Below are 21,645 nucleotides of genomic sequence, written 5' to 3'. Positions count from 1 at the left end.
TTCAGCTCCCACACTTCTTATTGGATACACTCATCTAAGAACCATCCTCTTAAACTGATAATTGCATATTTTATATTTACACTACATGCCTCTCTGGGGCCCTTCCATATTTGGACATAGCCCCATCTTCTAGTTACACAGTTTACACAACTTACAAACAATCCCAATTATCACAGGTTTCATCTGGTTGAAAACCTTTACCCCTACTTATGACGCAAAAGGCTATTCCATTCATGTGAAGAGGAGGGAAACAAACACATTTCCTTTGATCTATTGTTGCTGGTTTTATCGCCCAAACATGTTGGTCTCCACATTTCATTCTAAACTATGTGACTTACTATTCCACAGCCCACATGGTCCCAATCCATAACTTGACAGCTCAATTGAAAATCCATGATCTATCAGTGCACCTTTCCCCGCAAGCAACTCTCGCATCAGGTTTAATTGCACGGCCCTAAAATCCAGCCCTAACAGGTGGCTGAAATGCCAGCATCATTCAATAACAGACTCCCATATACTTACAGAGATTGCATCTCCCTTTCACAATGCACCAGGCCATAAAAAGGCCTGCCCGAAACTGACCATCTGATATTCATCGCAACTGCTGCTGCCTTTCCCCAACCTTGCAAAACTAGTTTCTCAGTCACACAGAGTTCAATTGCCCAACCCAGGTTTTCAGCCAGCTCAATTCCTAACTTATCAGAGAACTCTGTGGCAACACAGATCTGTATATTCATATTGCCCAAAACCTATTTTCCTAAAGACCCCCATGTATGTGTATCTATATATTCAGGACTACCCCATCGTCTCACACTGGTTTTGCCATTGCAAATCTCCTACCTCGCATGCACATGTGGAGCTCCTCACTGCCCGATTGTTAGGCGCTATGTGGCACAACACACCTATGACGTATTTATATTGTATCAGCGGTTTTGACATTTATCTTGCTACGCACATGCAATATGAACATGAATCAACTAAAACACAGACAACGCTAAAAATAACACATGTCTCAATCCCATTAGCTACACTGGATTCATACTTTAAATTTCAACATCATGTCAACTTCTCTGTCACCGCAGCCTCCAATATGGCGCTCGCAATTCAAACTTCTCTTTACCCATGGGACGCTTATCAACTACCCCAACACTGTGGACCACTTTTCATGGTTGCAGGATCCATTTGCATGTCCTAGTCTGAGCCTGACTAAGATAACACCGACTCTAGGACCTGAAGCCACTGGTCAGTGAGACCAAAGCAAAATATGAATCGCCCTAATGTCCTTGGAATGAGCATGGTAGGGAAGTCCACAGCCACTGTGAGAACCAGGGACACTCGCAGTCGCCACACATTCACACACTACTACCAGGTACAAGGGAAAAGTGCAGTAACATGGTAGATGATGAGAAGTGCAGAGGTAGCCATAGGGGACATGGCACAGCCTCCTATAGGTCCCTGCCCATCATGGGCTTTGTGAACACGCTCCACCATGAGTCAAGCTGCATAAATCAGCGGATACTTCATGTGCAAGGCTTCCTCCAGTGGAATATGCTGAGAATAGTTTCATGGCCACGAACAAGGGCAACAAGGCCCTACACAAACCTGACACTCCTCTAAATTACCAGATCCAAAATTCAGTGTCAGTGGATCCACAGTACATTCACCAAGGAGTTCCACGGGAACATTCCAGGCATACAGCTGGTACAGGCTAAGCTCGCCCTTAGTCTACTCTAGAGGCTAAGAGTTGGAGATCGCCAATCAGAAGGCTGGTTTACTTCCCACAGTGCCTGGGCACCTTTGGGGTCACCCACTCCCTTTGATTTGTGAAGCCCCACAGCGTTGCATAAGAAACCCGAACCATCACAATGGAACGCACATATCTAGTGAGGTAGGAAGAATCTGGCAACCTGCCCAAATTCCCCCAACCCCCCCCGTGCGATCAAGAATGCTACAAAGGGCAGAGACACAAGACCCTACATCCTGTGTTACTTCAAGCAGGGTGATGGTGCTAAACAATGTACACTGAACACATGACCCCCACAACACCAAACTCTAAAACAAAGAGTGGTGGCTGGTGGCTCCTCAGTCACTGTGTGGGGGAATAGAGGAGTGGGGGGAGATGGAATAGAGAAAGCTATTTGTAAGACAAGTAGGCAAAGGTCCAGTACTCGCCAATAGTGGGTGTACCCATGAGCACATGTATGTTAACGCTTCACAAAGGTGACCATAATACTTCGTTTTGGCTTGGTATGCAAAGGCAAGAAGTGCAGAAGTCCAAACAATACTTTCATGCCCAGGGGTCCTGGGGGGAACATCCTTATGAGGATGCAAATTTCCCTGTGAGTGCCATGGCCTCAAAGTGGCAAAGAAAAAACTAAGGTGAGACACATCTCCATTGCTGCTTCCAGTGCAGGCCTAACGAGACATCACTGCGGGCCCCTTTGGGCGAAGGCACTCCTGGAGCTCTGCCTACCTAGAACCGTAGAGGTGCCCGTATACTCACCAGGACCTGTATTTACCCTCCCCCCATCTGTGTACAAGGTTGTAGGGGGTGAGTGGAGGAAATGATCCCACGATACCCCAAATCTTAGCAGTGGGGTCATACTTCAGGAGTACAATGAAGACAGCCCAGCAGGTCTCTCCGGAGTTCACTAACTGGAAGGACAGAAAAAAAACAGGTGGATTCTGGGTGTGGTTATGGGTTATATACCTAGGATGAGAGGTGGGAGGAGCCAAAACAAATGGAGATTTTGGAAATGGGTTCTGTCAAAAGGTGCATCGCCTTCAGAGAGTAAGTACTCGGACGAAGATGAGGGATGTGGAGGTAATGTTGCAGCACAAAACAAAATCAGGCATGCTCTGCCTTAACCCCCAATTGCCTAAAATGAGCTAGAGGATGCAGCTGTCAGGACAATCCCAGTGCAATTAAATGTTTGACACTGCTTGTCCCCAGGTAACTGATTGCACCATGGCACTTTTCCCACCTCACCCACACACAGACAAGATACACAGCTGCATGCCAAGCCAATCAAGACTACATTTAAATTCAGCTTGCAAAGAGAAATGCAAAATAATTAACTGTCTGCTGCGCCCAAAGGTGTAATCAAATCAATTGTCTTTGTGAATGAAGCGCGCCTGCTGTGCCACATGAAAGAGGGGCTTAATTGCATTGTCAATTACAATATCACAGGGTAATCAGGAAATTCACTTACAACTCGTCCCCATCGCTACCTTCTCCATCTCCTGCAAAAGGCACTCACTCCCGCAGATCACCCACTCCAGGGGCGCGCACCAAGACAGCGCCCCGTTTTAATCATGAAGGCCCACCATGAAAGCCCAGGCTTCAGAGTGAATTTGCACACTTACTGTGTTCATATTTCTAACGGTCCTGGGAATGCCCTGCTCGTTTTGATGTTTGGTAAAAAGGTGTTTCTTCGGATCTTCCTGTAAAGAAGACACACAGAAACAATCAGGAAGTAATTGAATTGTCTTAATTATCTATTTATACCATAACATATTAGCTTCCGCTTTACAACACTATAAGCCTCTGAAGGAGGACAGCCTTTTTTGGCAATTTGTTTAATTTTTTTTGCTACACCACTTCATTTCTTACTTGCCACCATAACTCTGAATTAGGGTAACCAGATGGCTCCACTGCACAAAGACATTGTTAGATCTCCTGCCGGTGCTGCCAGCAGAGATAGAGCACAAAGGGGGGAGGGGGATAATGAAGGGGGGCGGCGCATTGCAGGCCCTCTGGTGCACGGCGCAGGAGCTACAGAACACACGTCACACCAGTTTGCACTCGTGCCCCGAACTGCCTGCCTTCCGGCAGGACAGGCCCTTTATTGCGCCTCACGTCACCGCGACTGCGGGATTTGAGGAGGATATAACAGACACCACTCAACCAGTCCTGGCCTTTAGGGACAGCTTCTGAAATTCATTTAGCACAATTGGAATACAACTCCCACAAGGATACTTTTTATTGACACAAAAGTCCTTGTGGACTAATTTATATATTAATGAGTTGAAAACAATAAGATACTCAATTGTTAGGTTCTTTCAGGTTCTTAAATTGGATGTAATTTAATCTGAACCTGGCAATTTATGAAAGTTATATGAAATAAGTGGAATCTGAAAGTAGTCATTATGGAAAAAACTGTAAAATTCCTTTCTCTTTTTAATGCGAGAATGTGTATATAGTTCAGAATTGTATGTAAATCCCTTTTTTTACAATTGTATAATATACATTTGTTTTCCTTCTTTTTCTGTAAAGGTGCAAAGTTTGTTTATTCAAGCTGTAACAACTATAAAATAAAAAAATAAAAAACTCCCAGAATGCATTATTTTTCAATGAAAACCCACAATAGGGCAAGTCCAGCCTCAGTGCGATGGGGTCATTTGGTCTCCTTACGCACGAGGGAGTACCTCATGAGCTACAGAGCAGGCTGAGCACCTGCCCCTGGGGTATCTCACCTGAGAATTACCTGCTCACAGATTCCTCAGCACATATAGCTCACTACATACCTACTAGGCGTTACGCCTGTAAAATATGCGTCAATCACTTGTCCCCCCCCCCGCCCCCAAGGTTACACAGTAAAAAGCTGTATTTTTATTTACCAGAATTGTGTGAACTAGAAAAGTAGTGGTGGAACCCAGCCCATTTCCTAGTAATGGAGGTATTGATTAACAAACAATATGATGCTTTGAGTCTCCACCCTGATATTTGCTGGTATGCGAATATGATGCTTTGAGTCTCCACCCGGATATTTGCTGGTATGCGAATATGATGCTTTGAGTCTCCACCCGGATATTTGCTGGTATGCGAATATGATGCTTTGAGTCTCCACCCGGATATTTGCTGGTATGCGAATATGATGCTTTGAGTCTCCACCCGGATATTTGGAGGTATGCGAATATGATGCTTTGAGTCTCCACTCGGATATTTGCTGGTATGCGAATATAATGCTTTGAGACTCCACCCGGATATTTGCTGGTAATGCTGAATATAATGCTTTGAGTCTCCACCCGGATATTTGCTGGTATGCGTGTGTTTTAATGAAGACACCCTCCCTCTGAGATGCCCTTGAAGACTTTGGGTAGACTAACAAGTTACAGAGCTTCCAACATGGCCCTTTTCAGGCAGGTGTGGCCCAAGCATTCTTTTAAAACATTTTACCATTCTGATCTTTGTAGTCTTGACATCTCCTTTGTAAATGCTGGAGGACAAGTGCCCAACTTGGGAAGGGTCACCACACGACTGCCTGTTTCCAAGACATGTTTTTTTTTTTTTTTTAATAATGTGATGTTGTTCTGTGCCCTGCTAAGGTACTCAGCCCTGAGCCACTTCCTGACTGTTGACAAGTAGATTCCGATCTCATCAATTAATCCTGTTCTGTGTTTACTATAGTATATACTGCACTATAGCACAAGTTTTGCAGCATGTTCATCTTTCTGTAGGGAACATATTGATCATGTGCCTATCAACGCAGCACGCCTTTGAAAACACAACAGGAAGGCTGCTGCTGCTATAATAAAGCAATTTTTGGAAGGATCAAACCCCCAGCTTTTTATCTTAACGGTACCAGTAAAGGTTGAAGAGGTTTTTTTTTAGGTACTTACAAATGTCACTGATGGGAAAGGATCAGAAGACGGATTGCATTTCAGTGGAGGCTTAGAAAGTGTTTCACCCCCAGCCAGGCCTAGAGACCCAAGCTACTCCTCACTGATGAGCCCCAACAAGGGCGAAACATGTTTGGGGATGCTTGTGGTCTCGTGCAGAAGGGATGTGGCCTAGCAGTTCGGGCTGGACTGCCCCTTTTGGGGTGGGGCCAAGCCTGATTTGCATATGGTCTTTCCCTTCTGTAATGGCTTGGCAGGCGAAGAACGGTGGTCTGGAGGGTTGCCCAGAGCATTGCCAGTGGTTAAGATTAATTCTAAACCTTCCAGCCATCACCTCTTTCTTTTTGCTATGTCACCCCGAGTGGGACGGGTATGCCCAGACGTGGGTCCCGTGCCTGCTGGGCCTAGAGACCCAAGCTACTCCTCACTGATGAGCCCCAACAAGGGCGAAACATGTTTGGGGATGCTTGTGGTCTCGTGCAGAAGGGATGTGGCCTAGCAGTTCGGGCTGGACTGCCCCTTTTGGGGTGGGGCCAAGCCTGATTTGCATATGGTCTTTCCCTTCTGTAATGGCTTGGCAGGCGAAGAACGGTGGTCTGGAGGGTTGCCCAGAGCATTGCCAGTGGTTAAGATTAATTCTAAACCTTCCAGCCATCACCTCTTTCTTTTTGCTATGTCACCCCGAGTGGGACGGGTATGCCCAGACGTGGGTCCCGTGCCTGCTGGGCCTAGAGACCCAAGCTACTCCTCACTGATGAGCCCCAACAAGGGCGAAACATGTTTGGGGATGCTTGTGGTCTCGTGCAGAAGGGATGTGGCCTAGCAGTTCGGGCTGGACTGCCCCTTTTGGGGTGGGGCCAAGCCTGATTTGCATATGGTCTTTCCCTTCTGTAATGGCTTGGCAGGCGAAGAACGGTGGTCTGGAGGGTTGCCCAGAGCATTGCCAGTGGTTAAGATTAATTCTAAACCTTCCAGCCATCACCTCTTTCTTTTTGCTATGTCACCCCCAGCCATAAGCAGATATTTCTATTATTTGTGGGTATAATGGAGGAAGAAAGACCTCCGTCCCCTGCCCTCCAACGACTCAAGTACTGAGTTAATGATCATCACCTTTTTTGCCAGTATTATGTCAAATTGATATATGATCTGGACACCTAGAGTGGGAGCCGAGAGCCAGCTGTGCCAGATGCATGCCACCATAGGGTCAGTGAGCCTGTCCTCAGCGATAGGCGTTCATTGTGAATGCATAACTTTATATTTCTACCTCAGATCAGGATGTTGAAATGTAAAAATAAAAACAGGTAAGCACATGCAAATGCAAAGCATGAGCGTTTCTAATTGTGCCAGAATTCCTCAGGGGAATTAGGGGCAGAGCAGAAGCACATCAAAATACATACCAGTGTATTTTGATCTGTGTCAAAGCCGCCCCGGCCGGCATTTTGCACCTGTGCTGATAAAAAAATGACTCCATCCCTCGAAAAACGTTTTGCAAGGGCATATTTACTTTTGTGAATTAGCAATAGAGCAACACGTGTTTGTTTGTTCCTCATTGGGTGGGGTGCTGGGCACGCACAACTAGACACAATTGTTTGTGAATCCTGCACCCTGACTTTAGTCTATATCTCTCCATTAAAGCACCACCAAACTGGCACATGCTTACATCTCTGCTGGCATTCCCAGCTGAGGGGTGCAAAGGTAATTCAGAGTTACTTGGTGAAGAGCAGTGTGGCAAGCTGGAATTGCTGCAACATGCTGTGCTTCTAATCTCAAAATCATGGCTGGATTCACTGTGTAGTGAATGTGCTCTTCCCCTTTTACACTGGGGTTTCACGAAGCATTATCAATAATGCTTGATTACTCATAATTATTTTGAGGTTACATTGTACTGCTGTAATTTGTTGCCATCATTCTCTAATGTGCATTGAGGTTTGTCGGTTACATTATTCTCCAGGCTATCTTTGTTGACAATGACATGATTGGGGTTTCAATTACTGTCGCAGTGCTTGCAGATCACTGGCTGATATCCAACCTTCCCCTTCAAGAGGCATCAACATCTGCAGAAAGGGCTCATTCTTCTAGACACAGCTTCTTTACCAGCTGATAGTGAAGTTTGTGTGACTACCACCCGCATTCAGGAAGGTAGGGAATGTCCCTGGAAAGTATTTCAATTAGCCTTACAGTCCGGCTATTGACTGAGCCTTTAAAACTGTTGGGGAGGAGAGAGAGTCTTCCCGTCCCCCAAGGCAATAATACCGAATGAGAAATAAACACTAAGAGAGCAGGTCCAGGGAGCAGGGGGGAAGGGGATGCACATAAAGGGGGGGGGGGTGCACAATCAACTTAGTGCATGCATTACAAGCTATATGGTAGATGCGGGTGTGAACACCATCTTGGCAAGCGGCAGCCATCTTAGAAGTTAGGCTCGAGCGCGGCAAACAGCATTTTGTGGGTTAGTATTAGGGCTCATACATGAGCGCGAACACAACCCCCACCCTGGCCCCGTCTGAGAGATCCACAACCTCCTCCATTCATCAGAAAGGGCAGGTCCGCGCACCTTGGGAAGAATGCGCCCTGCAAGATAATGAGAAGGGAGCAGAGTGCCTCATGACAGTACCATCCATGGAGCAGATACCAAGGCCCTCCTGCCCCCAACGATCCCTATATGAGAAATGCAGGTTTGCCATACTTTCATCCCATGACCCCCACATTCCACAGCACCATCCAAAACCAGACCACCGACCATAAAACTTTTACACCCCTCGATCACTAAGATCAGAAGGCAAGTCTATCACGCTTTCAGAAATGGGTCACATCATTTGTGCAGCAAGGTGCAGGGTGACATCAGAATTATAGCCTAAAACTAAGGTGGAGGATCTTGGGAGGTGCTGATCTGTCTGGGAGTGAGTGAAGTGTGAGTGAGTTAGTGTGACCTTGCCTCTCCCCGAGCTCATCCCAGTATCTGCCAGGTGCATTGTTACAATCATAAGAATAACATTGTGTGTCAGAGTAGCTAATTAATTGTTATATCAGCTCACTGTGGATCACAAGCCCAGTAGCACCCACATGAACAAAGGTGGAGAGATGAAGATGGACCAGTGGCCTGGCATCCCATATGGAGCAGGCCCTACATCTATAGACCTCCTCCAAACCGTACTGTAGAATTTTACTATATATGCTTATGTCATTAGGGACGCTGTTTGTGCTTACAATGTACCGCACATGCCTACGGATCTCAGAACGTTCCGCGACAGTTCTTTGTTGGTACTTTTTCCCTAGTGGGCTGTAGTTTCTTCTGGTGTGAGCATGCAGGGTCATGCCATCAATTTACAATGCAACGTCCACTGAGAAAAAACAGGAAGTTACTATATGAGATGCTACCACCATTAGCCAATGAAAAATACTGCCAGACCTAAACATAACATAATATAACAGGTGTATTTGTAGAGTGCGCGTTCACCCCAAGAGGCGCTATTGACAGATAACCGATGTTTACTGTTACCCAACATAATGGTGCGCATCTAAAATACTCTCAATTACAGACAGGAGAAAAATAACGCCTGACTTCAAAACACACTAAGCTGATTTAATATTAGTAGTACATTTACAACTTGTGATACATCAATTATTACTAGAGGTAAATGCATTACACCAGCAAATCCCGAACTCAGGAAAACAAGACATCTTTAAAGTGAGGTAATTAGCTCAGAAAATTAGATCAGCTCTAAACTGGGCTAACATATTTCTCACCTAGAAATAGCTGATGCAATGGAATTGCGTTGCCATTAACACGGAAATAATTATGAAAAAAGTAGCGGTATAGGGCGTTTCATGTGCCAATCCAGAGCTCTTTTTTCTTCTCTCTCTCTGTATGCATGAGATATATTTATTTTAATTTATTAATTTTAACACATTTATAGCGCGCTAAACCCTGGGGCATCAAGGCACTGTTACATAAACAATTTATCAGCAGACAACATGAGTTTGGGTGTAAGGTGGGGATCCCGGTTCGAGTTACACAAAGAACCACAGATTTAGGGCTTTCCAGAGGCCCAGTAGGACTATTCGGCTCGAAATTAGTCTCTTTAAAACCGCCTGGACATTACATGAAAAAATAGCATAAAACAAAATGTATTCTTATTCTGATTGCTGCGAAAAGCACAGAGAAACAGATGGCTGTGGGGAGATAAAGAGGCCGTCCCCCACAGGTGGAACAAGTCACTCCCAAGTTACATTAAAAGACTGATTTTAATTTAGGCATTTTCGCAGCAATCAGAATAAGAATACATTTTGTTTTATGCTATTTTTTCATGTAATGTCCAGGCGGTTTTAAAGAGACTAATTGCATTTCCCTAGGACTTTGGAGACTGAAATGGCCAGTTAAGACTAGTTGGCTGATCTGAACAGGTGACAAATATGACAGTTGATGAAAAGATGGAAGATGAAATAAGGAACATGCTGAATCATTTGCAGAGTCCTAACTGTTATACATTTTATGAAAATGACAAAAATGTGCCAAAGGGCCATGCTACCTCGTACAGAGTTGGCAATCGGCTTATCTAATTCCCTATGAGCAACTGAAACCGCATATCTATTTCATATGGCTGGGGCTAGTATAAGTATGATGTTACAAGACATAACTGGTTTTTGCCAAAAAAGTGGTCATGAGAACAAAGCAGTGTATTAAATGCAAACAGACAGATGGTGCTCACTTCCCTTGAACCAATCATGCTAGGGGGCGGAGAGAGGAATGGTAAACTATCCTATCCGAGCAGCAAGGATAATTACAGGGTACTCCCCCAAAATTGTAAAGTTAGTGATGTTATTCATGCTATATAAAACGGACTGTACTAGGTTAGAGGGAAACAGACAAAAATACCAGGAGACAGGAGAAGGAGGAAAGAGAGAAGGCGGCTGACCCTGACCATCTTTGAGCGTGCAATGACCAGACCCCTTGCTCTAGCTGTCCATAGTGTCCTGAAATCCAGCTGGCTGTCCTGAATCCTAAACCAAGGCTCGCTTTGTAAGTAGCATATACCTCAGCCCTAAATTTGACAAGCCCTTCCTTTTTTTAGCATTGCATCCAATATTTCCCCCATTGACAACCCCACTGAAAACCCCAAATTGCCAGTGTAATTCAGTCAACTTTCCATAGAAGAATCTATTGTTAACCAGTGTATGTTAGCATCTTTCTTAAAAACCTCTCAGTTGTCTGTTTATTTTTCTTAAGTAAATCAATTAATTTCCCTATTTGAAATTCACGGTGCAAGATCTTTGCCATTCGAAACCAACCATCTTGTCCCTGGTGTTTTATTTAATTATTAAATGCCTTATCAACTCAGCCCGGAAGTATCTGATGAACAAATACGGGAGAAAAGAGTTGATTAGACCTACTAGAACTAACTATGCCCATTGTCTCAACATCCCGAAATTAAAACTCAACGAAGCAGTGGGTTTCAGTTTCCCGGTGCTAGTGGCTAAGATTTGGAACAAGCTACCACCTGCCTTAGGACCGACCCTGTGTTCCTCTCATTCCGTAATAAAGTAAAAACTTGGCTGTTCTCTCATCCAAACTAAGGACCACCATGTACTATTGACCATGCCCAGAAGTAAGGTATAACAAGCTAACTGGCCGCATAGGCCTGTTGCTATCCTGCTCTAAGCTATGTTATGAACCTGTACATTATGTATATCTCCTCACCTGTATATTTCTGTATAGTTTTGTATCCACCGTTGTATATTTCACTGTGTCTTTTACTGTATCTAGTATAACTATTGTAACCATGTACCCCAAGAAAAGCACCCGGATACCTTCAGGTTCGGTTCGCCAAATAAGCAAATAAAAGAAAGAAAGTAATAAACAAAATTATAGTAATTCAAGTGTTGCCTCAAAAGTATTAGTGTCCTTGTAACAGAAAACCAAATTTGTCCGTGTATTGTGTGCATTGCCAAACGAATTCCCATTTGCATCTGTCTTATTAAACCCCAAACCGTTGTTCCATTGGGAGTGAACCCTTTTGCCTAGAAGTCTACCTGTAATGGGCCTCTGTCCTTGTCATTGAAAAAAGATCTTGCTATTTTAAACTAAACCCCTTTACTGAGCGGCCTGTCATAGTACAACCAGTGTAAACGAATTTCCATTTGCCACTGTATTTTTCCCTTTTGCATTTGCTTTCTCCCAAAACCGATTTTCCCACTTCATTGCTGTTTTTGCCCTGGTGTGCTGATTAGTATTCTCTAAACTTTCCCTTTCTCTTAAGTGTAAGCAATCCACATTTCCTCCTATTCAGTCCCCTAGCAGTTGTGAGTACGAATCAAAATCCCATTCTTCAGTTTTACTCCAAAAAGGGGTTTTCACTTTCTTAGCTAGCTTCCCATCTTGTGGTGGTGGGCTTTACCCCAAATCCAATTTCTCTCTCCATTCCTACTCCTTGCTACTGCCTTCCACTCAAAGGAGTCAAGTTTAGCTGATGTTCGGGGGTGAGTGTTACAGGGGGGAGTGCTAAACCGTTGGTGCTATCACTTTATCAAAATTGTTCTTTTTCCTGTTTTGCCATTAACGAACTGTGTGAATTGTAATAGGACATCTTAATCTAATTGTTCAGTAGAGATTATTGCATTTGTGTTGCCACAACATTGGTGGCGGGTGTATATTGATTATTTTCCTTAAATAATAAATAAATAAATATCTTATTGATACACACTGGCCTGGTTCCTAGTTCATTGTAACGCAGGTGTTTGTGTAGGTTGGGTGCGAGACGGGTTGGAGGCCTGCCAAAAAAAAGAACCTGTTTGTTAATTTAAAAAAAGTCCTTTATTGGCCGCCACATTTATTGTCGGGGAAGAGGTCCCTGGCTGGAGTGTGCCGTGTAATAAACCCGTGACAGGGCCCAGTAATATTTGGGGTGATAGCTTTCCCAGAGACAGGGAACATACCAGGAAAGGCCTGTTTGTTCACTGTTGCATTTTGTTTCTTCCAATCTGGCGATGTTGTGGCTTCTGGTGGTGTGCTGGCCTCTAGAGAGTTTCTCAGCCAAATAGAGTGTTTATGCTTGCAACTACTTTGTAGGTGGTGTAGCTAGTGTAGTTTCTCTAGGTCGGGGGATATAGTCAAATTTTCGTAGTCCTTTGATGAGGGGTACTGCAGTTTGCTAAATGGGTCCCATAGGGGCTGAGGTAGCATCTGGGAGCCCTGTAAGTAGGGCGTTGCCACTACCCACTTGGTAGATGACCAGGGATTGGGCAACTTTTCTGAAACTCAGGGCAAGGATGAACGGCTTGTCTTTGCAGAGGAGAGCACGCAGGTACCATGCTGATTGCGTCTTTTTAACGATGTGTGTATTGCATGAGAGATCTCAGTCGATAGTTAAGCTGAGAGATTTTGCACTGGGTAACAGATGAGGCAGGAATACATCAAACATTATGTCAGTCAGGCAATTCTTGATTGGGCGTCAATGGTGGCCCTTCCTAAGAGAAAGAATTAGGTCATCAGATTGTAGTAGAAACAAGAATGGGTGTGTTGAAATGCAAGGGCAACGTCCCAACCGTGAGAGGAGGAACACAGACTGCTTATATTTTATTAGCATAGGTAGCTGCTCATTTAGCTTCAGCATTTTTGCCATTCAATTTAGCATTTCTATACACGTATTATTCATAGTTTGCTTCAACACACTTTAGAGAGCATTACACAGTGAAAGGATGAGCAGCAACAATATTGCTCATTATGTTTAGAGTTTAAGGCCATACTAGTTTAAGGGCTTTGTAGCTAGGGTTAGTTAATTATGTTGTGTTTTGTATTTAGGAGAACTTGGAATAATAAAGTTACTCACCGTAGTGACTACCTTACTCCTAGTCCTTAGTCCCCTTTCCTCCATACTTGTGCGACATTCCGTCCTTCGGGACAGGACCAGCGCACTTTTAAAAAAAAAAAAAAAAAATTTGAAATGTTGTGTCCTTCTTCTATTTTTACTTTTGGTACCGCACATGGCCGTAACTCTGCCCTCCTGAGTTCCGCCCACACATCGCCCTTCAGTCCTTTTCTATTGCCAGGTCTGAGACCATTTAAGCAATAATAGAGGATACTTTTTAGAGGGGACGGCGGACGGCGTATGGAGGAAAGGGGACTATGGACTAGGCGTAAGGTAGTCACTACGGTGAGTAACTTTATTATACTCCTAAGTCCCGTCCCCTTTCCTCCATACTTGTGGGAGATTCCCAAGCACGCACCACAGTTATTTCGGGTGGATGGAAAACCACCTTACTGGAATAAATTCTTAAGGACAGCCTGACCAAACTGGGCATCAGCCCCGGAGCTCAGGTCCAAGCAGTAATGCTTACAAAAAGCTGATGGGGAAGCCCATGTAGCTGCCTTGGTGATGGTTTCCCAGGAAACATACTTTTGGAAGGCAACAGCAGCCACTTTGCCACGTACAAGATGGGCATGGATGCCCTTCGGAGGTTGAAGGCCCTGAACTGTATATGCTTCAGAAATGCAGAAGGCAATCCATCAGGAGATAGTTGCATCTGAAGCAGATTTCCCTTTCGGGTCTCCGAATGTGACAAATAGTTGTGAGGAGCCCCTGAGGTCACTCGTTCTGTCGAGGTAAAACTTCAGGGCTCACCTGACATCTAAATTGTACAAGACTCTCTCAGCATCTGAGGTCAGATTCGGACAAAAGACAGGTAATGAGATTGATTGATTCAAATGAAAATCATTAACCACCTTAGGTAGGAAAGAAGGATAAGTGCGGAGCACAACCTTATCCTTATGTCGGCCATTGCAGCTTTCCTCCGGCTACAGGGCGTTCATGTATATCCATATTTGGACGACTGGCTCTTACGCAGTCCTTGTCCACAGACGGCATTGAACAATCTACAATCTCTCCTCCAGCTCCTGTTCCACCTTGGGCTGTCGCTGAACTGGCAGAAGTCTTCCATGACGGTCTCCCAAGACCTGATTTTCCTGGGTTTCCATTGGAATACGATCAATACCTGGGTGTTCCTAATAGTGAACAGGATTGCGGATCTATCCACCATGTGTCATCTCTTCCTCCAATCTTCGCACATGACCGCTTGTTGGTTTCAGAGACTTCTGGGTGTAACGCTCACCTGATTCCCACGGAGGCGCAGGTCTGGCTTCGAGTGCTGATGCTTCTTCAATGGTGAAGCGCAGGACTCTGAAGATGGACAGGAAGGGCCCGCTACTCTGGCTTCTCCGGCTCGCAGGAATATTCCCCTGTGCGTGAAAAGGGAGTATTACCTACTGACTGAGTTATGCTCAAGCCTCCCACTCTCTTCCAACCCTCCACGATACCCTTCCACGATTCCCCGTGAAGTCTCACCTTAGGGTCTGAAAGGACGAGCTCTCCATCCTGCTTCTGACGCAGGGGCGCGTTGAACCCAGTTACTTCACTGGATTGAGGTTGGATGGGAGTTCAGGTAAGCTTGATTATACTGGTAAGGCGCTGTAAAAGTTCTGTTGCAAGTTCAAAAGTTCAAGCTTTAAATAATAATGTTCATTGTCTTTTTTCAGGTGAATGAAGATTCCTTTGGAGACTTCTTGCAACAAAGCGCTGATGTTGATGTCTTTTCCCCATAGGGGCCGGGGTTCGGAATGCCGGAGATATGGCGCCGACCCGAAGTCCTAGATGAGCGCTCAGGTAATGTTTTTGGATTCGCTCATCTAATGTCTTTGTCTTTTTTCCCCATAGGGGCCGGGGTCCTGCTTGGAAGCAGCAAGACCCGAAATGAAATGGGAATGACCCAACAGGTAAGTCTTAGAAGGAAACTGAGCTTTTCCTATTCCCTTCCTTCTCTCACCTCTTATTCTTGTCTTTTTCTCTAGGCTCTGGGAAGTGGCTGTGTATCCGGATGATCGCTGCTGAAGATGGAGGAACCCAGGAAAGGTGAGTGAAATGCAGCGCTGCAGCGATCGTAACGAAATGCCTTTAAAAATGATGTCTTCCCTTTCAGGATCGTCGGTGATGTCTCCGTGGTGCAGATTAGCTGGTAGGTCTCTTGTCTCCCTTTGCAGGTGACCCAGGATGCTGACAGGCGTGGCTGAAGTCCAGATGCAGGAGCTGACACGGTGAGCGTCCAGCTGCGAGGAGCAGAACAACGCGAAGCGTGAGTTGCTGATCGGGTGTGGTTTAAATAGCTTTGGAAGAAGTTCCAAGTGTGTATCGTTCCTCCGATCAGGTCTGTATCCTTCCCCGACCACACCCGGGTGGAAAGTAGTCCCACAGGTAAAGTAGTTCCTATTCAGGCCTCAAGAGGGCCTGGATGTGGCAGCATGGTCTGCATCAGGTAAGTGCACATTAAAACACTTGAACACATGTCTAGCTTTATGAGCCTGGCGCCTAAGGCGCCAGGACAGAGGTCCAACATGAGCCTGGCGCCTAAGGCGCCAGGACTGCGTCCAAAGGGCCCCAGCTTGGGCCCGCTGGCACTCCCCTGGGGGAAATGATGCCTGCCTCTGGGGTTGCTGGGTCGGACCTGGCTCCTTGGAGGTAGGCATCATGACAGTACCCCCCCTCAAGGCCCCTCCCAAGGTTCTTCCCTCCGGGGGTTTGGGCTTGTTCGGAAATCTCCGGTGAAACCTTTGTACTAATCGAGGTGCGTGGACATGGTTACTAGGCTCCCACGATCTCTCCTGAGGTCCATATCCCTTCCAGTCAACAAGATAGAAGAGTTTCGACTTTACCACCTTGGAGTCTAAAATGTCTTTAACTTTGAATTCTAATTCCCCTTCAATTTGAACTGGATCTGGAGGCTTGGACAATCGGGTTCCTGGTTGTACTGGCTTCAAAAGTGATGCATGAAAAACTGGATGAATACGCATGTTGGACGGTAGATCCAGTTTAAAGGCCACTGGGTTGATTATAGCTTTGATGGGATAAGGTCCTATGAATCTGGGATTGAAGGTTCGTGGGCCCTTGAGGGGTAAATGTTTAGTTGCTAGCCATACCTGGTCTCCTACTTGGTAAGGAGGAGTTTTACTTCGGTGCAAATCAGCGTTTTCTTTATACTTTTTCTTGGCTTGCTGTAAATGAGTTGCAGCTTCTTTGAAGGCTCGGGTTATTGTGGAATGCAGATGATTTACTGCGGGCATTTCCAGGGTCAGAGGTGGATCTAGATCAGAGGTCCGAGGATGGTGACCATACAAAGTATAAAAGGGGGTTTGTCCGGTTCCAGAATGCACTGAATTGTTGTATGCATATTCTGCGATCCAAAGGATGTCTTTCCAATTTAACTCGGATTGGTGTAACATGCACCGAAGATATTGCTCGAGAGTCTGATTGGTTCTCTCGGTTTGTCCGTCGGTCTGGGGGTGGTGGCTGGTGGATAACCGCACATCTATTTGTGCTAGTTGGCAACACTTCTTCCAAAAATGTGAGATAAATTGACTTCCACAATCCGAGACTAAAATGGAAGGGAAACCATGTATGCGAACTATATTCTCCAGGAATTCCTTGGTCAAGGTGGAAGCTGAAGGCAAATCCTTTAAAGGGATAAAGTGGGCCATTTTGGAGAATAGGTCCACAATTACAAGGATTGTGTTGTAACCAGCACAAGGAGGCAGATCTGTTATAAAGTCCATTGACAGGGTGTGCCATGGTGCCGGTGGAATATCCAAGGGTTGAAGTAGGCCAGCTGGCCTTTTCTTTTGAGCCTTGTTGTGGGCGCAAATTCCACAAGACAGTACAAAAGACTTTATGTCTTTTCTCCAAGAAGGCCACCAGAAGTGGCGTTTGATTTTTTCTTCCGTTTTAGCGATACCAGGGTGTCCTTCCATTAAAGATTCATGATGATGGGCAATAACAAGTTCTTGCAATTCTTTACTTGGCAGAAACAACCGCTCCTGGAAGTAGGGTAAGTCATCCTTAACGGTGTAATGAGGACCCTTTTGACTCCATTCCAGTAAGGTTGAAGAGTCTAGAAGTTGTTTTACTTGCGTTTGGATATCCTCAATAGATTGCAATGAAGTTAAGCCTAAGATTCTTTGCTCAGGTATGATGGGCACAGGTTCTAAGCTCGAATTAGGTTCTTCCATGCCAATCCGGGATAAGGCGCCTGCTTTTCCATTCTTGCAGCCAGGGCGATAGGTAATTACAAAATCAAATTCCGCAAAGAATAGAGCCCATCGGAGTTGTCGTGAAGATTGAGCTTTGGCCGTCTTTAAATACTGTAAGTTTCTGTGGTCCGTAATTACGGTGATGGTGTGTCTTGCCCCGAGAAGGTAGTGACGCCAAGCCTTGAAAGCAGATTTGATGGCCAGTAACTCTTTATCGGTAATTGCGTAGTTGATTTCAGGAGGAGAAAATTTTCTGGACCAAAAGGCCACTGGGTGTAGTTGGTTAGTTTTTGGGTCTCTTTGCAACAGGACAGCTCCCATGGCCGAACTGGAAGCATCGGTTTCCACTATGTACGGGAGATCTGGGTGCGGGTGCTTCAATACAGGTGCAGAGGTGAATTTGGTTTTCAGGTCCTGGAAGGCTTGTTCGGCCTCAAGAGTCCATTCGAAGCGTTTGTTTTTCTTTAGGAGAGCGGTGATGGGTTGGACTGTTCGGGAAAATTCCGGGATGCATCTTCGATAGAAATTGGCAAAGCCGAGCATGCTCTGAACTCCCTTCACCGAGCTTGGAGATGGCCATTTGAGGATGGCGTCCACCTTTCGCGAGTCCATTCGAACTCCTTGTGGTGTCAGGATGAATCCGAGAAACTCAACTTCTGTGGTATGAAAAATGCATTTTTCGAGTTTTGCAAATAGTCTGTGCTGGCGCAGTTTCTCAAGAACTGCCCTAACATGTTTTCTGTGATCAGATTCTGAAGAAGAGTACACCAGGATGTCGTCAATGTAAACAATGATGCAGACATCAATAAGTTCCCGAAGAACATCATTCATAAAGTACTGAAAGGCGGCAGGTGCATTGTACAAACCGAAGGGCATCACCTGATATTCGAAGAGCCCAAATTTGGTGCGGAATGCAGTCTTCCATTCGTCGCCTTCTTTTATGCGCACCAGGTGATAAGCTCCTCGGAGATCTAACTTGGTGTACACACAAGCGTCTTTCACCTGGTCGATAAGCTCAGGGATCAAGGGCAGAGGATAACGATTCTTAATCGTTATTTGATTTAGGGCGCGATAGTCTATACACGTTCTAAGGTCGCCTTCTTTTTTTGGCACGAAGAACAGAGCTGAAGAGACAGGAGACTTGGACGGGCGAATAAAACCATTGGCTAGGTACTGATCTAAATACTGATGCAAATGCAGGTTCTCAGGTTCCGTAAGAGCATAAATCCTACTACAAGGTAGTTGAGCATTGGGTACCAGATCGATCTGGCAATCATAAGACCGATGGGGAGGTAACGTGTTAGCCTGTTCTTTCTGAAAAATGTCTTGGAATTCTTGGTATTCTGACGGTAGCTGTACAGGGGTGGAAGTTGCTGTGGCTAGACCCATAGCTGGATTTCTTGGATAACAAGGTGGTTCACAATCAGGAAAACTTATCTTCTTTGCTCGCCAGTCAATTCTGGGATTATGTGTTTCTAACCAAGGAATTCCAAGAATTACTTGAAATTGTGGGGCCTTGATCACATCAAACACGATTGCTTCCTGATGTCCATCCTGACCCACCAGTGTCACTTCAACAGTGGAATGCGTTACAGGCCCTGAGGCTATTTCGGTTCCATCTACTGTAGTAATGACATCTTGGGTTACTTTCGGGCGGAGAGGAAGCTTAATCCTGGAAGCCAATTCACGGTCTATGTAATTTCCAATAGCTCCACTGTCGATGTATGCTTTTATAGCATGCAACTGCTGAGGCTGTTTTGGGTCCACGAGCACCATTGGCATGACGAAGTGCGAGGTCAAAGAGTTAGTTTTCAAGCTCGGCAAGCGGACCCCTACGCTTGCCGGGCTAGGTCGTTTCCTGAATCAGGTGTCACTAATTCGTTATCAGTAGCTCCAACCACCTTCTTAAGTGGTTTAACTGGACAATTTCGAAGAAAGTGACCGGAAGTCCCGCAGTACAGACAAAGTTGCATTTGCCGCCTTCTCTCTCGTTCTTTCTGCGTTAATGGTCCTTTAACACCACCGATTTGCATAGGTTCAGATATGTCGGTACTCTTGGAGGTAGCGTGGGTTTTGATCGGTGCTCGGTTTTCATACTTGAACCGATCTGCTTTTCTATTTTGAAGTCTGTGATCAAGTTGAACCACCAAGTCAATGTAGTCTGCGCAGACCTGGGGTGGGTTTACTATCTGAGCTAGAACATCCTTAAGCTCTCCGCGCAGGCCTTGATGAAATAATGTGATCCTTTTGCTTTCTGGCCATCCAGTTTCCACAACCAGTCTGTTAAAGGTGGCTATGTAGGACAGAAGATCCTGATTACCTTGTCGTAAGGATAGCAGTTCGTTATCAAGGGCCTGTCCTTTAGAGTGTCGAGCGAACAATCTTTCCATGCTGGCCTGGAAGTCCTGAAAATTCTGGAGAATGGGATCATCCTGATTTACCAATGGAATAGACCAATCGGCAGCACTGCCACTGAGGTAAGATAGTATAAAGGCTACCTTGGTCTGGTCGTTAGGGAAGGCTCTGGGTCTGCATAGAAAGTGTAAACGACATTGGTTCATAAAGACGGCATATTTCTTGGGATCCCCCGCAAAACGTTCAGGCGGGGCCAAAGGCATGTGTCCAGGTAGATTAATTTGTACCGGGTTACTCAAACCCATTGATGTGGAAATGTCTCCGGAATTAGGTAAAGGAGTGTGCCCTGCCTGGGCCTGTAATAACCTTTTGGCTAGGTCATCAGTTCTTTCCTTAGATAAGATCAGTTCTCTTTTGAGAGCGTTAGTCTCCTGGCGGGCTGAGTGCACCTCTGCCTGTAATTCCCCCAAAAGCTGGGCCAGCTGGTCAGTCTCGGAAGTCTCCATAGCGCCCGGGTGGGAAATTGTGGGTAGGCTTCGCATTCTGTAACGCTCACCTGATTCCCACAGAGGCGCAGGTCTGGCTTCGAGTGCTGATTCTTCTTCAATGGTGAAGCGCAGGACTCTGAAGATGGACAGGAAGGGCCCTCTACTCTGGCTTCTCCGGCTCGCAGGAATATTCCCCTGTGCGTGAAAAGGGAGTATTACCTACTGACTGAGTTATGCTCAAGCCTCCCACTCTCTTCCAACCCTCCACGATACCCATCCACGAGTCCCCGTGAAGTCTCACCTTAGGGTCTGAAAGGACGAGCTCTCCATCCTGCTTCTGACGCAGGGGCGCGTTGAACCCAGTTACTTCACTGGATTGAGGTTGGATGGGAGTTCAGGTAAGCTTGATTATACTGGTAAGGCGCTGTAAAAGTTCTGTTGCAAGTTCAAAAGTTCAAGCTTTAAATAATAATGTTCATTGTCTTTTTTCAGGTGAATGAAGATTCCTTTGGAGACTTCTTGCAACAAAACGCTGATGTTGATGTCTTTTCCCCATAGGGGCCGGGGTTCAGAATGCCGGAGATATGGCGCCGACCCGAAGTGAAACGTGCAGTTCCAGTAAAGATCTGGTAAATCCTAGATGAGCGCTCAGGTAGTGTTTTTGCATTCGCTCATCTAATGTCTTTGTCTTTTTTCCCCATAGGGGCCGGGGTCCTGCTTGGAAGCAGCAAGACCCGAAATTAAATGGGAATGACCCAACAGGTAAGTCTTAGAAGTAAACTGAGCTTTTCCTATTCCCTTCCTTCTCTCACCTCTTATTCTTGTCTTTTTCTCTAGGCTCTGGGAAGTGGCTGTGTATCCGGATGATCGCTGCTGAAGATGGAGGAACCCAGGAAAGGTGAGTGAAATGCAGCGCTGCAGCGATCGTAACGAAATGCCTTTAAAAATGATGTCTTCCCTTTCAGGATCGTCGGTGATGTCTCCGTGGTGCAGATTAGCTGGTAGGTCTCTTGTCTCCCTTTGCAGGTGACCCAGGATGCTGACAGGCGTGGCTGAAGTCCAGATGCAGGAGCTGACACGGTGAGCGTCCAGCTGCGAGGAGCAGAACAA

At 45.7% G+C, this 21,645-nt stretch overlaps 1 protein-coding gene across 1 annotated transcript in view; it reads right to left on the bottom strand.

The window, feature by feature from the left end:
* The window catches only part of CIMIP7 (ciliary microtubule inner protein 7), a 544,361-nt gene that overhangs the window by 65,184 nt on the left and 457,532 nt on the right, over positions 1-21,645 (bottom strand). The window contains exon 3 of the mRNA XM_069643270.1: positions 3,367-3,444. Within this exon, the coding sequence (XP_069499371.1) occupies positions 3,367-3,444 (78 nt within the window). The remainder of the gene's footprint in view (positions 1-3,366; positions 3,445-21,645) is intronic.

The sequence above is a fragment of the Ambystoma mexicanum genome, chromosome 2p, assembly GCF_040938575.1.
Source record: "Ambystoma mexicanum isolate Mex_15411 chromosome 2p, UKY_AmexF1_1, whole genome shotgun sequence".
Lineage (NCBI taxonomy): Eukaryota > Metazoa > Chordata > Amphibia > Caudata > Ambystomatidae > Ambystoma > Ambystoma mexicanum.
This window is presented reverse-complemented; position numbering and strand designations above follow the sequence as displayed.